Raw genomic sequence first — 15138 nt, forward strand, 5'->3', positions numbered from 1 at the left:
AAATCAGGTTTTTTCCAACACTGTGTAACAATCAATCGTACTACAAGTGAAAGACCAGGTAGCCCTTTGCTAGTCAGGGCCTGATTCTCTTCCCGCTTACATCCACCTAACCAACTCGGTTGACTTCAGGTACACCCGATTTATTTACACTGACGCGAGCGCGTTTCCCTTCTCCGCAGAAGTCAGCGGAAGGGCCATGTGAAGTCCCCGTGAAGTCCCGCAGCTCTAAAGGACCTTTGGCAGTGCACAGGCGTTGTGAGCCCTGTACACAGAGGCGAGCTACACCCCTGAAAAGGGCTTAATCGGACTTTCAGTTTTTAATTCTTGCCATGAAATGTTACAGCTGTTTTTTAAAAACTTTGGGTTTTGTTCAGAGTTTTTGTTCCAATCAGCACAACCGTAAATGGGTTAATTGCAACTCAGCTCTGTGATAGTTCCAGTGCTACTTCCGTGGCAACATTTACTTCCGTGACTTTTCTTTTTGATAGGAAAAAAAAAATAAAAATCAGTATTTTAGCGGTATTCAGGTTTGGAAAAAAAGGAGGGAAGGTACTGCGTCTTTTAAGTTGAGCTGGGCCGTGCTTTTGAGGTTTGGCAGAGCTGTGAACCTGGTTTTGTTTCTCCTCCTCTCTGAACGCACACACCTACCCTATCAGTGTTAAGGCTCATACTTCTGTTGGGGAACAAGAACACCTCCCGAAAGAGTTGCACTTTCCTTTTTTACGGAAGCAAACGCTTACACCGCCGTCGCCCCGACGTCAGCTGTACCGCAGCGAAAACGTCACTCCTCAATATTGATTTGTACTAGCCTTTCCAGCTATCTTTTGGTGCTGACTTTTTAAAGCGATGCCTTATTTTGTACTAATTGTGTTTGATTAAATTAGTGCTGTATATTATGGGATTTTATTTAAAGAAACAGGGCTAAAAAAAAAAAGTCATCTCTTGGAATATCATAAGTTGCTATGAATATCCTTTGTATGAGATGCTAGAATTTGTTTAAATGTGACAAAAAAGGAGGGACATGAGATAACTTTTCAGGTTCATATCAATCTGCAGCTAATAAATCACTGAAGAGCTGTTTTATCCGTGCAGGAGGGGAAAAAAAAAAAAAGCTTTTCAACTATAATAAATGCTGTCATTAATAATTACAGGAATATGCTGTTTTTTCAATGTACAGAAAGAAAAGTTACTACAAACACTTTTTTAAGAGCTTGTGGGTTTAAAGTAATGTAACAGGCAAGTTCATGCTTCTGTGACTCAGCTTGAGAGGATCGTTTTATTATACCTCATGACTTTCTGTAACATAACTGTACTTTGTCTTACTGAGCTGGTCTTAAATCTGCTCCTGTTACAACTTTTAAGTGCTGATGACTTTTTTTTTTTTTAAAAAAAGAAAAATATTGTAAAAGAAAAATTTAAATATTTTAATGATGCGGGGGGAAGAGCTTGGTGTTGTTACTGTTTTAACCTTATGAACTCTTATTTCGTTATTTCACTGAATGAAATAGCAAGGGTTACTCAGCCGATGTTCCTAATCTAGTTCTTGGTACTGTAAAAATGGGGTAAATCTGTATGGAATCAAATACTTAGCATGCTGATGATGAGTTTGAGAGAGGTTAATTTTTCCAGTAGTCTTTGACAATTCTGCTTCCCAGCACTGACTTTACCTGCTACTACTGTGAATTTTGGTACCTGATCCCCCAACTGAATCCATGCAGATAGAGCATGTGCCTGTAAAAAAAAAAAAAAAAAAAAAATCCAGTTGCAGGGCTAGGGCTTTAAATGGACTTAATATCCTAGAAAATGTCTCAGTTAACCTTTAATTGAGTGCTATAAGACATGTTTAAAATGGTGTTTTATTTGTGGGAAAGGGGGTATTTTTTTTTTCTTCTTATTTTTAATCCTGTGCTTCAGCTCAGGATGGAATTTCTGGTATCTGTTATTTTTTTATTGACGTTAGCTTGGATTACAGTGAGCGAGGCAATTTTAAGTAGGATAGTCATTCTAAGCATCACACTATTCAGTGTCTTTTCTGAAACTTCGGGAAGCAGGGTTACCTGTTGTGCACACGTCTTAGTTTTTATCAAGACTTTTCATCGATTAAGTCTTTCTTTAAGTGACTTTGTTCTCATTTAAAGCTTTTTCAGAACACTTCCTTCTTTTTTTTTTTCTTTTGGCCTTTTTTTACCTTACAAAGTTGGCTTGTTTAAAGAAGAAAAAAAAAAAAACAACAAGAAAGAAATGCAAGATTCTATGCAACATTCATGTTGAGTTATAAATTGAAAGTATAAACCATTTTCTTTCCTTCTGAACTGCCAAGAATGATACAGGCCATAAATGAGATGTAGTTTATCTGGGGAAGGGGAGGGAGGGGGTTGGTTAGCCTTTTTGTACATTTTGGAAGAAGCAAACTGATATTTCATTGTTGATGCTTAACTTCGATATTATGTGTATGAAAACTTGTCTAAATGTGGCAATTTTCTTTCAAGGAAAAAAAAAACAAAAACAAAGCAAAAAAAAATATCTTTCTTTGTCAATATTAAATGGAAGGTTGCTGTTTTGATCTAGTCGTTTCCAGTGGAACAGTTTATGAAATATGTTCTATAAGATGTACATTTTTTCATTGTAACATAGAAATGTAAATATTTGATTAAAAGTGCTGCATTTTGATGAATTTTTTCTAGCCATTTTTAAAGAGAAAAACTAGGAATTGAGTATTTTGTGTACGTTTATGATGTTTTCCATTTGCTCCTCTCCCTATTTAATTTTCAGTTCTCATTTAGGATTGGAATTTGTGAATGGTCTGTTTGAGATCATGCATCCCCTTTCTCACCCTCCCCGTTTCTCTCCCTTCCCCGCCCCCTGTGTCATGGAGAATAAAGCTGATGATTGTACCAGTCTTAAATTATTCATGATTCAATAAAATTGATGCTTATTTATTCAGACTTGTGGCTTCCCAGAACTTTTTGTCCCTTCTTAATCCACATTTTCTATATATTTTTTTCTTAATTTGAAGATTGCGTAGTTCCGTTCTTGTTTTGAATGGCTTCTTGTAAGTACTTGTGAAAAGATGCCAACAGCCCTTACCCATATCCAGGAGAAAATTTAGCAGAGGGACTACACCAACACGATTCTCTCCCATAGCCAGTGTTCGCACGTGGTATCCATCAAGAGCTGCTCAAGACCTGAGCATCCATTAGAGTGTCTCTACATAAAGCTGACGGTCAGTCCGATGTGGCCAGCAGGCTGGACGTATCCTGATACCAGCTGGTGGCACCTTTTTCAGGAGAAGTCCCTGTTGGTCACAAGGGTACGTGGCAGCTAGGTTAAGTGTGTTCTGAACATGCTTTGCAGGGTGAACTTCATACAATGGTTTGGGTTGGAAGGGACCTTTAAAGGCCATCTAATCCAACCCCCCTGCAATAAACAGGGACATCTTCAACCAGATCAGGTTGCTCAGAGCCCCGTCCAACCTGACCTTGAATGTTTTCAGGGATGGGGTGTCTGCCACCTCTCTGGGCAACCTACACATTTCCAAACCACGACATCTACACGTTACGATTTTCTCTTCATCCATTTGATAGAGATGCTCTGATTATACAGGAATAAGTTTACGTTGGTTAATAAGAACATGTAGGCATCTTTTCTCCTCCTTTCTTTCAAACCAATGCTCTGCTCTAACACAGAAAAAAAACACCATAAAGTACTCACTTTTCAGAAAGGATAAATCCAGAAACCTCTGCACTTAAATTGTAAGGTATAATTCTGAACAGTAGTACTTTTTTTCCTGGAGACTATCTTCATATTTCTGCTTGTTTTGACAGTTCCTTGTAGTTGTCTTGTCCCCTACTCACTCGTTTGAAGTATTAATGGTGGTAGGACAAAGTCAACTATATCAAAGAAAAAGTTTTGAGAGACAAGAAATTCTGCTGAAAATTGATGATCTGCATTCAAGTTAGTTTAATTTAAAAGTAGTCTTCACTTTTCTTTAATAACGCACAAGTGCAAACTGTAACTCAGTGCTGATCTTCTGAAATGTGGTTCATCTGTCCCTCCACAGCAATTTTCCAGAGGCAGAATAGTTTTGGACATGCTCAGGCAGATTTAGCCGTGTTCTGTAAACTTGCTTTGATTCACAGAACTGTGTGTTTTAGAATTCACCCTGGAAAACACTCCAGCCCTGATCTTGGACAATGTTTGAATCAATACTGGACTGGCACCAAAATGCTTAAAATCTCTCAGGAACTCTTTTTCCCTTTCTTTACTTTTTTGGCCTTCCCGTCCCTTCCCCATGGTCTTGTTCTCTGCTCTGTGCATGCTGTCTTGTACGCTCATCTTCACATTTTTTTTTTCCTTTACCTCATCTTTTCTTTAACCTTTATTGCCCTGCTTTTTTGTTTCCAACATCCTGCTTTATATCCTTCCTGGATCCACCTCATCATTTCTCAGTGCCGTAGGACCAGTGCCGACTTCCTTTCTGCAATCGAAGGGGAAATTCCTGGAGTCGTTTTATGAGCTCACACCGCAGCCTGTGACATGTACTTACACCCTTTGCTTTCCACCGACCTTTTCCACTGGTATCTTGAAGTTGTCACTTCAAGAACCAGAGAGGAAATACCTCCCGGTGCCCTCCAGGCTCCCATCCTCTTTTCTGCACTTTGTGCATGGCCTCATTTTAGCACTTTACTGATGCTGATGATTCTGACGTTGATCCTATGTTGTGATAACCGAGGGCTTGTGGTGTGGAGACACCTGCTCTTCGTTGGTTTCTAGCTTTTAATGTGAACAATCAGTTTCTTTCTGCTTCACAGTTTATAGCCCCCACTTGGCACAGGGAGGACCTATGTGAGGTTGTTTTTCATAAAATGCGTTTGCAGTACGGCAGCAGGAGAGGAGCAGCTGCCCATGGACCCTAAAAGCCCACAGTCATTCCCGCCCTCTCCTTGTTTGTCAGGAGAAGACTTTGGAGAGTTAGAACAGAGCACAGCAACTAAGGACAACTCCCATCTCTGCGAATGGCAATGGGATTGACTGTAGGCAAATACTTCCCCATCAACATCTCCATTTGCTTAGTCACACAGTGTTCCTCTCTCCTTCCTTGGTCATAGAATCATCAAATGGTTTGAGTTGGAAGGGACCTTTAAAGATCGTCTAGTCCAACCACCCTGCAAGGGACATCTTCAACTAGACCAGGTTGCTCAGATACACAGATACTTTTGATTTGCTCCTTTGCTGGAGGCTAAAGGAGACTGAGCTAGTTACAAGGGATGGAGACCATGCTCTGGGTAAGCGTGGGTAATTCCTTCTCCTGCTTCTGTGAGAAGTTCACCAATGTGGGACTGGGCAATTAGGAGGTCTGAAGGACCTTAACATAAGATGGGATCCACAGGCAGATGGGAGGAGGATGCTTCCAGTGAGCTCTTGTAGTAAGCCTGACTGAAAGACCATTGTACATCAAGGACTTGGTGATCCACGTAACAGTTAACCTGAGTATGCCTGGGCCTGTGCTGTGCTGCACCACGCTCCAAGACCAGCCTGGCCTTCAGGCCTGTGTTTTGCTGCACAAATCCCTTGAGCACAGCATAAACTCATTCTAACAGAGGAGCCTACAGGCAGGTCCTGCTGGGTAACAGGGATGAAGCCGTCCATGTGTCCTTGCCTTTATCTAACTGTGCAGCAAAAAGTTCTCACGGGTATATCTTTTCCATTTGACAGCAGAAATGATGACTAGAGTTGTTTTCTCCTAAGAAAAAAATCCTATAATATCTTGAACGTCCACGCTTACGGATGGGGTGTGGTCAGCGTGCGGTGTGTGGGCTGGAGGCCCCACACCATTCGGGGGTTCCGTTGTCTAAAGGGACATAAGATTATGCTATTCTCATTTTACAGTGTTAGCTCTAATAAATAGTGCTTTGATACCTCACTGAGCCTGAATGCCTTTCTTACTGGGATCATAATGAATCAGCACCACCCAGTGCAAAACAGATGTTAGGACACGAAGCCCAAGCCCGGTGAGGGAGGAGCAACCTCATAAGCTCAGGTCTGTGTGAGACGCTAAACTTTGTCCACAACGTTATTTCTGGCAACGTTATTCCACTGTTTTCAGCTTCCCATTCTCTGCTCTCCCTCCCCTGTCAGTCTTGGCTGTTAAATCAATCTATTACTGCACAGCACTGCATAAGTCGTCCATCAGGTTCCTGGAAGGCATTGAGGACTGCTTCCTGCTGCAGATGCCGGACATGCTGACTAGGACCAGTGCATTGCTAGATTAACTGCTCACAAACCAGTAAGACTTACTTTACAACGTAACTATCAGTGGTAGCCTTGGATACAGTGATCATAACATTGTGGAGTTGAAAATCCTTATAAGCACACTGAAGACAAGGGGTAGGACAATGACTCTGGATTTCTAAAGCACCAACTACAATACGCTCAGAGCAAAGCTGTGAGGGACCCATGGGAAGCATCTGTGGAGGGCACTGGAGCATGTGAGTGCTGCGAGTTGCTTAAGAACAGCCTCCTGGAAGCAGAAGAATATCCCATCCGCTATGAAGGGAAAGAAATAAGGCAGAACAAGAGACGACCTTGGCTTAGAATGAGCTTTTGGATGTGCTTAAACACGGACACCAAAAAAGACACATACTGGCTATGGGAAGGTGGCCAAATATCCATCAAGGACTGCAAGAACCTTGCTAGGGCATGCAGAGCTGCAGTCAGGAAGGCTAAGGCTTAGCTAGAACTGAAGTTGGCCAAAGATGTCAAGAACAACAAGCACAGGTTCTTCAGCTACAAGAGCAGTAAGCAGAAGCAGGGGGAAGGTGTCAGTCCATTACTAAGCCGGGCAGGGAACCTGGTTACAAATAATGCTGGCGAGGCAGAGGTTCTCAAGACAATGCCTCTGTCTTTACTGGCGGAGCTGGACCCCAGCTCACAGCCTCGTGTAACTACAACAATGTTATGTGTCAACCAACCAGTAGTGGAGGAAGAGCTGGTCTGCGTCACCTTGCAAGTGCTCAACTGACATGAATCTATGGCCTGAGCAGAACCCGCCCCAGGGTGTCAAGAGAAGCGTCTGACATGGTTGCAAGGCCACTGTCTATAATCTTTGAAAAGTTGTGGAGCTCAGGGGATGTCCCTGATGACTGGAAGAGGACAAATGTCAAACCCATCTTCAGGAAGGGCCCAAAAGAGGATCCAGGAAACTGCAGGCCCGTTAGTCTTACTTTAGTCCCTGGCAAAGTAATGGGACGGGTTCTCCTAAAAAGTATGACAAACCAAATAAAGCAGGTGATGGGAAAAGCCAGCATGGATTTACCAAAGGCAAATCATGCTTGACTTACATGGTCACCTCCTACAACAAAATCACATCTTCTGTCTGCATGAGGAGCACAGTAGATGGTGTTCACCCGGACTTCAGCAAGCATTTGACACTGTTTCCCACAGCCCTCTCCTGGACAAACTGGCAAAATGCAGATTCGTTGGTTGAGGAATTAGGAAAATGGCTAACAGGCAGCACTCAGAGGGTGGTGGTCGACAGTTTTTACTCAGGCTGGCATCCTGTCACAAGTGGGATCCTCCAGGGACCTCTAGCGGGCCCCGCGCTGTTCAACATCTTCTGGATGACAGGATTGAAAGCCCTCTCAGAGGACCAGAGGATCTTTCTAGCTCGCTTCCAACCTGGGCTGTTCTAGGATTCTATGAAGTATTTTTTGATGATTACAAGGGAGGTAAATAAAAAAAACTAGGTAAAAGCAGCACAGGTAGCACGTATGCATCTTCAGTAAAGGCACTTCTGTGAGGTTCTGTCTACGCTACTGGGCTTTCCCTGGTGTTACATCTCTGTCGTGTGAGTTGGGAAAGTGATGCTGATATGGTTTTTGAAGTTTGAAGGATTTTATTTATTTAGATCAGGCTCAGTCCTGGTTGAAAAATACACTAGCCCTAAAGATGTACATCTAAGTTCTCTTAATACTAAGGGCTGGCAGAAGGGATGGTCTTCTACACCTCTTTCCCATCCTCACTGAGTATTTCTGCCAAGTGCAATTCTGATGCACTGGTGAGGCAGTTCCAGGTGCTAGACCAGCTGAGATCAAAGCAAATCAAGAAAAACGATCAGTTTTCTGCTTTTCAAACTGATCACTTTAGGCCCAGCTATGTGCCCATGCATAAGCATGGGTTGGGAAGAAGAGGAAACACAACCAGGAGTGAGACCCTGTCTTGTTCCCCTTAGCAATAGTAGAGCCCATAGCTGTGGTGTCAAACTCTACCTTAAGCTTCTCAGGCAAAGATTTTTAAATCCCATCAGTGTTTTTGAGGCCTGAACTTGGGTTTCTTCAAAGTCTGGTTTTCCTTAGGATGAGGGTTTCACGCCGGTTGCCTGCCTTTCATGAGCCTCAGCCTGCACTGGTTGCTTCTGGAAACCATGGCCTTGCATCTTGGGCTCTATTTCTTTAAGGTGATTGTAATGTTCAAACTTTCCTGGAGGAAAGGTGTTCTTCAAAAGAGACAATTTAATATTTTTTTTTAATTTTTTTTTTTTACTTTTTTTTTTTTTTTTTGGCTCAACTGTGACATTCTACAGCTCAACGATGTTCTACTCACCTTTGTTAGGAAAGACAGTATTTCATACAGATGGGATAAACTTGCTTTCCTGCATGTAGTGTTACAATTTGTGGGTTATGGGATGATTTCTACAGGTAGGGGTAAGTAGTTTTTCGATGGGCATGCGGCAGTATTGGCACAGTGCTCCCGGTGCAGGATGCTGCCTTCCTTGTCTGCCCTGGCTGTAGCACAGGTGGAAACGCTTCCAGCTCCACCACTTGCGTGGGGTGCTAATTGAGCACTGGGAGGGGCACTGGAGGGATGCTATCATGGGGTCCCACGCATCCCGGGTGTGGAGGTTGCTGCTGCCGTACAGCTCTGCAGGTAACAACAGCAGAGACTCCCCAAGAAAGTGATTTATTTTTAATTCTTCTCCTGTCCAAAAGCCACTCTCCCACACTGGGGGAGATGAGAGTTGCAGGAGGCACAAGTGTTGAACCAGCTGGTTTCTTAAGGGATAAAATAATTGACAATTTGCTGCCCTGAGCTCACAGCCACCAAAGATAAATCCCCCTCTCTGCCTCTCCCGTTCCCCAATGTCAGATATTTCCATCCTGGCTGTGAGAAGGAATACTAGACGTACAAGACCACTCCGGGCCACCAGGTCTTTACAAAGAGCACTTTAATATCATCAAGCAGCAGTTGTTATAGGAGCGCGTGACATATAGGATTATTTTGTTCCACAGTTTCAAAAACTATGGATGCTACTAGTCAATATGGAAATCTTTCCATCTCTGTGAAGGCAGGAAAGGCTTCTTATCACCTTTCCTCCTTTCCCAAAGCATACAGAGTGTTGCATAAACAATAAATAGATTAAAAAAATAATAATTTTGAGGGCCAGCAGTTGTATATTAGCTTTACGAAGATTACCTAGCTTCAGGGAATAAGAGGAGGGGGCCTCTGACACTCTTCATGTTAACAGCAAATTATGGAATGTTTTGATTTTTGGAAACACACCCAAGCTGAACTCCCGGTGTCCTGCACAGCTAGAACAAGCCCAGTTGTCATCAGGTCCTCCTAAAGCAGCTGAAATCTCTCCACCTTTGAGGTAGGTAAGTGTATGCCCCTGACGTAAGACCTCAGAAAGGGTCTGCAGGACTTCCCTTGGCACAGGTGTCCCGCATGAGCTGTTGCGTGGCAGCTGTGTGCTCCGGCTTCACCACCCAGAGTATAAAAAGGAAGCCTTTGAGAAGAAGGCTCTTTTCCTGCAAGCTACAGATGCGGTCTGGCAGCTGTTGGTAAGTTAAAAAAAAAAAAACAAAAATGCTCTTTAATTTCATATCATGGTATCTGTCAATCTCAAATGGTTGTGCTTTGTGGTTATACAACGTTCTTTTTGCGATGTCAAGGACCATTAAAAGGGGGGAAAGAGAGAGTGAGACTGATAAATGTTGCATTTCAGGTAAGGTTTTCTCCTGTTAAGTGGCAATTCCAGGGTTGCTTTTTTTTTTTTTTTTTTGCTTTAGTAAGGCTATTTCTCCAGCGGAGTAAGATGTAATAGCACTCATGCTGAAAGGAGCAGCCTGAAATAAGGATTTTTTGGTAACATTCCCAGTGCGGACAAGCTGTAAAGAGCAGGGAGTGCAAGATGATTAGTAGCTTCTGTTGAAGACTGAATCAGAAGGGATTTTGCGTAAGCGGTACCTGTTCTTGTTTTGGAAATGGTCCTTTCTTGAGTCTTGTGGTATGTGTGATGGTACCTGTGCTCTCTAGAGGAGCCTATGAATTTGAAAAGAAAATGTGTGGTTTGAATTAGATCTGTCTTTGTAGGTGACTTAACTATGGTCTTATGCTCACTGCACTAGTAAACTTTGAGTTATAAATAAGTATCGTAAAGAATCAATGGATGGGTAATAATACATCATCCAGTATATATACTGTTGGTAATGAATGTAACTGCTCTTTTGTTCATCCCCGGATGACCATGTGGGTATATTGCGCCAGTTGCTGTTTAATACACTTTTGTGTGATGTTTTAGGTACGTTTGGGAGATGTGTTGCTTTTTTGGAAACATCTTTTTTTTTTTTTTTTTAAACAAACACACACCCTTATGCTGTTTCACTTTATTTTGTGTTTTGAGGGATAAATACTGCCCTGTCTCAGGTGTATGTTATCAATAGCTAACAGCTGTAAGCCATTAGAGGGGTAGGAGATGATTAAAGGACAATGTGTCCTGTGTTAGGTGTGTCTAATTACCTACCTGGAGATTAGCTGGAGACCTGCAACAGGCTTCCTAGAAGGGTGGTTGATGCCCTGTGCCTGGAAGTGTTTAAGAGGCATTTGGACAATGTACTTAATAATATGCTTTAACTTCTGGTCAGCCCTGAAGTGGTCAGGCAGTTGGAACAGGTGATTGTTGGAGGCGCCTTCCAACTGGACTCATTCTCTTCTCCCTTTCATGTCTTTCTTGTGGCTGTGGCAGTGCAGGGAGGTGGAACACGCAGGGATAGTGGCGTTCAGGTGCAGCCTGTTGCATGTGCTTTTGTTGTTTTGGCGTGTCATGAGTGGTGGTTAATCAGTCAGAGTCTGTGGAGAACACAACTGTGTAACAAAGTCCGTGTTTCAGCAGAACTCTGATAGCTGTATGCAAGGAGGAGAACGTTGGCATTTCTGTAGTGTGTATTTGTATCTAAAAAAAAATACGCAGGTAGTTATGGATTGTGGAAGTGGTCCTTGGCTGGACTTAAGGCTGAAGAGTTGCCTTACGCCTACCTCTTTCGTTCTGTTTCTCTACCACACAAGAATATTCTAATTACACACTCCCAATCTACAAACTGTTGTACCTTAGCTGGGTGAAGCAGGGCAAGTGCCCACACCCTGACCTACCTGCGCAGTAACTGGGAGGGAGGAGGAGAGTCAGAAGGGCTTTAGATGGGAGCACAGGGTAACATCACCAGAAATTAAGTTGCATTTAAATGCAAGGAGGGAGAACCTGTACTCATTTTAATTGCAGAAAATCTTTTATGCTTTGGTTGAGTTGCTCCCTACTTAGAAGGAAGGTAGATATTCTTGTAGGGTTATTTAATTTGAAGCTGATAAATTCCAATTGAATCACTATACTGTCGATAAAGTGTAGTTTTCTTTCTCTGTTTGGCCCCGGACACAACCTACAACATCCTATAGGCAGGAATCAAGTACTACTGAATGATCAAATGTGGAAATCTACTTTTTTTTATTTGGCAGTCATTCACTTTATTATATATACATATTTAAAGTCTGTACATGGTAAAATACAAAATAAAAGCGTTTCTTTATAAGTTACACAATTAAACAGCTACATTTGTCTTTAGTTTAGCCGTCATTTAATTAAAAAAAGGAGAGAAATATTGTTGAGCCATCGTTATATTCATTCACAATAACCTTGGTATAAAACATCCATACAGAGTAAGTGTACAAAATAGTGTACAGTTCATATAAGCTGTGCAAAGACAGCAAAGTTCAGTCAAAAATCAAAGAGGCGTATCCACTTTCCTCTGTCCACACCATGGATAGCAGAAGCAAAGTGGAAAATAAGCACAAGCCTGTGGGCAAAAAGGTGGGTTAGACAGTGCTCCCAATAGAATATTGATGCATAAATTAAAATGAAAAACATATAAATATATAAGGTCTCCATTACACAAGGCACACTTGCATTATACCTTAGAAGTAATTTCAGGAGTTTCAACAGGTCTGTTGCACAAGTATTTGGGGTGAGGAGGGAGGAAGGCAGCGTTTGATCTGTGTCCCTCAATATTGTTGTTTACTTTTGAAGGAAGGTGGTGTTAGATCAGACCAGTCTTCAGGGTTTTGAAATCTTAATGGTAGCTGGAAACTCGCTTGAAAGGTACCAAAAACGGCCACAGCATCTATATTGTATTTCTTGTTGCTTCTTATCTGGGAGGGGGGGGCGGGGAAGCTGCCCTCTCAACAGGCTATACTTTCCTCCTTGGAAAGCAAGGAGCTGCCTGTCGCTTGCCTTCAGGAGAAAGTAACTAAGAAACTTGAGCAAATGTAAATTGTTAAGCAGAGAGAGTTATGAAAAGTTTAGCAGGTGCTATGAATATGAAAACCTCCACACGGGGCAGAAAAATAAGGAATACCTCTAAGTAGAAAGTCTTGCAGCTATGTGATAAGGAACCTGCACTGGAGAAGCACGTGGACATTTGGGTGGGACATCACCTCTTCAATTTATAGCACTCTGATTTATTTACATCTTTGCAATGTCCCCATGCGATGGTAGGGGCAGGCGGGGTGATCTAAGAGACCGTTATCTCCTCCTCTTCCTCTTCCCCTTCATCATCCTCTTCCTCTGAGTCTGAGAAGTCTGAAGGTTTGCTGGGGCTGCTAGAATGGGATGGAGAAGGAGACATCTGGGAGTCCAGTCTGTCCCTCAAGTGCAGATGTTCTTGGGACTGGTGGTAGGTTAAGGGATGCCGGGGGCTGGGTGGGCACGCAGGTGGAACTTCCTCCTCCTCCTCCTCTCCTGAACATTTCTTGCCTACGTCACTGAGGTCTGGGTGAGGGTTGAACTTGGTGGGTAGGGTCTGTTCTCTGCAGCCACCAGAAGAGAGGAGCTCTCTTTCTTTGGAGTTCCTCCACTTCATCCTCCTGTTCTGGAACCAGATCTTCACCTAGGGAGGGGAAAACCACCCAGAAATGAAACGGTTCAGGAAAACAAGGACCAGGAAAGGCATTTTGGTTGCACCCTTGAAATCCTGATCATGCCCATACCGAAGCTAACAGGAACCATAGAACCACCTATTTTTGAGGACCCTAGGGGGGGCGTTGGGAAGCAGTAAGGCCATGGGCTTTCCTGTGCAACTCTCCCAGCTGAGAATTGCACCACTCTCTTGGCTCCATTGGTGCTCACAGCCTTGTAATTTGCTTTGATCTTTCTCCTGGTTGTGGGCAGTTCTCCCTGCTCCTGTCCCTTTCTCCTCCCCTTCTCTCAAGCTGCCCATGGGGGTTGGGGACCCAGGTTCCCACACCCCCTCTGCCCTCCCCACCCAGCACCCCTCTCACCTGCGAGTCCTTGAGGCCCAACTTGGCTGCCAACTTCTTCCTATCGGGTTTGCTGATGTACTTCTGCTTCTGGAACATCTTCTCCAGCGCCTTGCGCTGCACATCGGAGAAGACAGCACGACGCAGCATGCCACGCCGGGGCTTGCCACGGGCAGCCAGCGGCCAGGAGAAGGTGCCAGGGATGGGGACCACGGCGGAGGTGGCTGCAGGGGACACACACAGCATTTGAGCAGAGGGAGACTCGACCCCATCACCCCCTCCCTGCCCTTTGGGTGGGCACCCATCAACCTGGGGCTGTGAAAAGGAGCTTTAGGCTTAACTAAGCACCCCCCTTTCAGCCTGTGATCACTGGGATTAGATCTATCAATTCAAACGTGTAAAATGGATCAATAGTGGCCGGTTTTGTTGGGAGATTCAAAGGTCTCCGGCCTGAAAAGGCAAAGTGAGGCGTACCAGCTAAGATAGAGGTATAATAAAAAAGCTTTCCCTCCCACTCAGAAGCATTTGATTTTTTTCGGAGGCTTTTATCATTTCAGATGCTTTATTATGCTTGAGATGAAAATGAGGACTTTTCTGATTCTGAACAAAACCGCTCCTCTTCAGATGCAGTTTTGATCAATCAGTATTCATCTTTTTATATTAATCTCTTCTCTCCCCCCTCCAAAGTTGGAGAATTCAAGCCGAAGACATGAAAAGTAACAGCTAATTAGCACATTGCCTGGTTCCCAATGGCATTGGTATGATAAAAAGGGCAGAGTTTTGCTTTAAAAAAAAAAAAGGGGGGGGGGGGAGAACCTCCCCAAGAGAGACAGAGATGCTAATGAAGCGTGAATGGTAATTGTGTAGTAATGAACTAACAGAAAAAGACTGAGGACAAGCAGCTAACGCCATATATTATTGGAACAAAAGAGATTTACACTTTCAAACTAAACACAACGGCATGCCAGGCTCCTCGGGAGAATACTGATGGCACAATCGTCTCTCTCCCCAAATCATTTTCATTAAATGGACATGAAAAGCTATTTATAAAGCTCAAGTTGTTTTTGTTAGGCTATTCACATGCTGGAGAAAGGAAGCAAATTCCATTATCCGAAGGATGAATGGAAGAGCTTGGGTTATTTTTTTTTTCCCCTCTCTCCCTTTCCCTGTTTTCTTTTTAAATTAATAGCTTGTTTCTGTAATTAGATTTTTTTTTTTAATTGTTCTCTCCGCATCATAACACTTCAGCGCGATAGTACCCTCATAGCCCACTTTCTCGCCCGGACCGTGTCGTTTGAATACCACTGTCGGTCCAAACGAGAAGCGATGAAGCGGGAGACCCCCGGTGAAGGAGGAGGGGAGGGTTAGTACGCGGAGGAAGAGGAGGGAAACCCGCGCTACCCTCGACCCGCCTGTAAACGCCACAGCAACCCGGCGGGGGCGGAAAGATTTGGGGATGGGTGGGGGGAAGAAAGAGAGGGCGGAGAACAGCTTTGCCCCCCTCCGCCTGCGCGGGGGTTGCGCGGGCCGCGGAGCGCGGGCGGCGGCGGGAGCTGA

General features: G+C 43.6%; 1 protein-coding gene across 1 annotated transcript in view; it reads right to left on the reverse strand.

The window, feature by feature from the left end:
- Positions 1 to 12836: 12836 nt before the first annotated feature.
- The window catches only part of DBX1 (developing brain homeobox 1), a 7768-nt gene continuing 5466 nt past the window's right edge, over positions 12837 to 15138 (reverse strand). Inside the window, exons 3-4 of the mRNA XM_009886302.1 lie at positions 13603 to 13805; positions 12837 to 13211 (exon numbers count right to left, since the gene is read on the reverse strand). Of these exons, the coding sequence (XP_009884604.1) occupies positions 12837 to 13211; positions 13603 to 13805 (578 nt within the window). The remainder of the gene's footprint in view (positions 13212 to 13602; positions 13806 to 15138) is intronic.

This window comes from Charadrius vociferus, unplaced genomic scaffold, assembly GCF_000708025.1.
Source record: "Charadrius vociferus isolate BGI_N301 unplaced genomic scaffold, ASM70802v2 scaffold115, whole genome shotgun sequence".
NCBI classification, from domain to species: Eukaryota; Metazoa; Chordata; class Aves; order Charadriiformes; family Charadriidae; genus Charadrius; species Charadrius vociferus.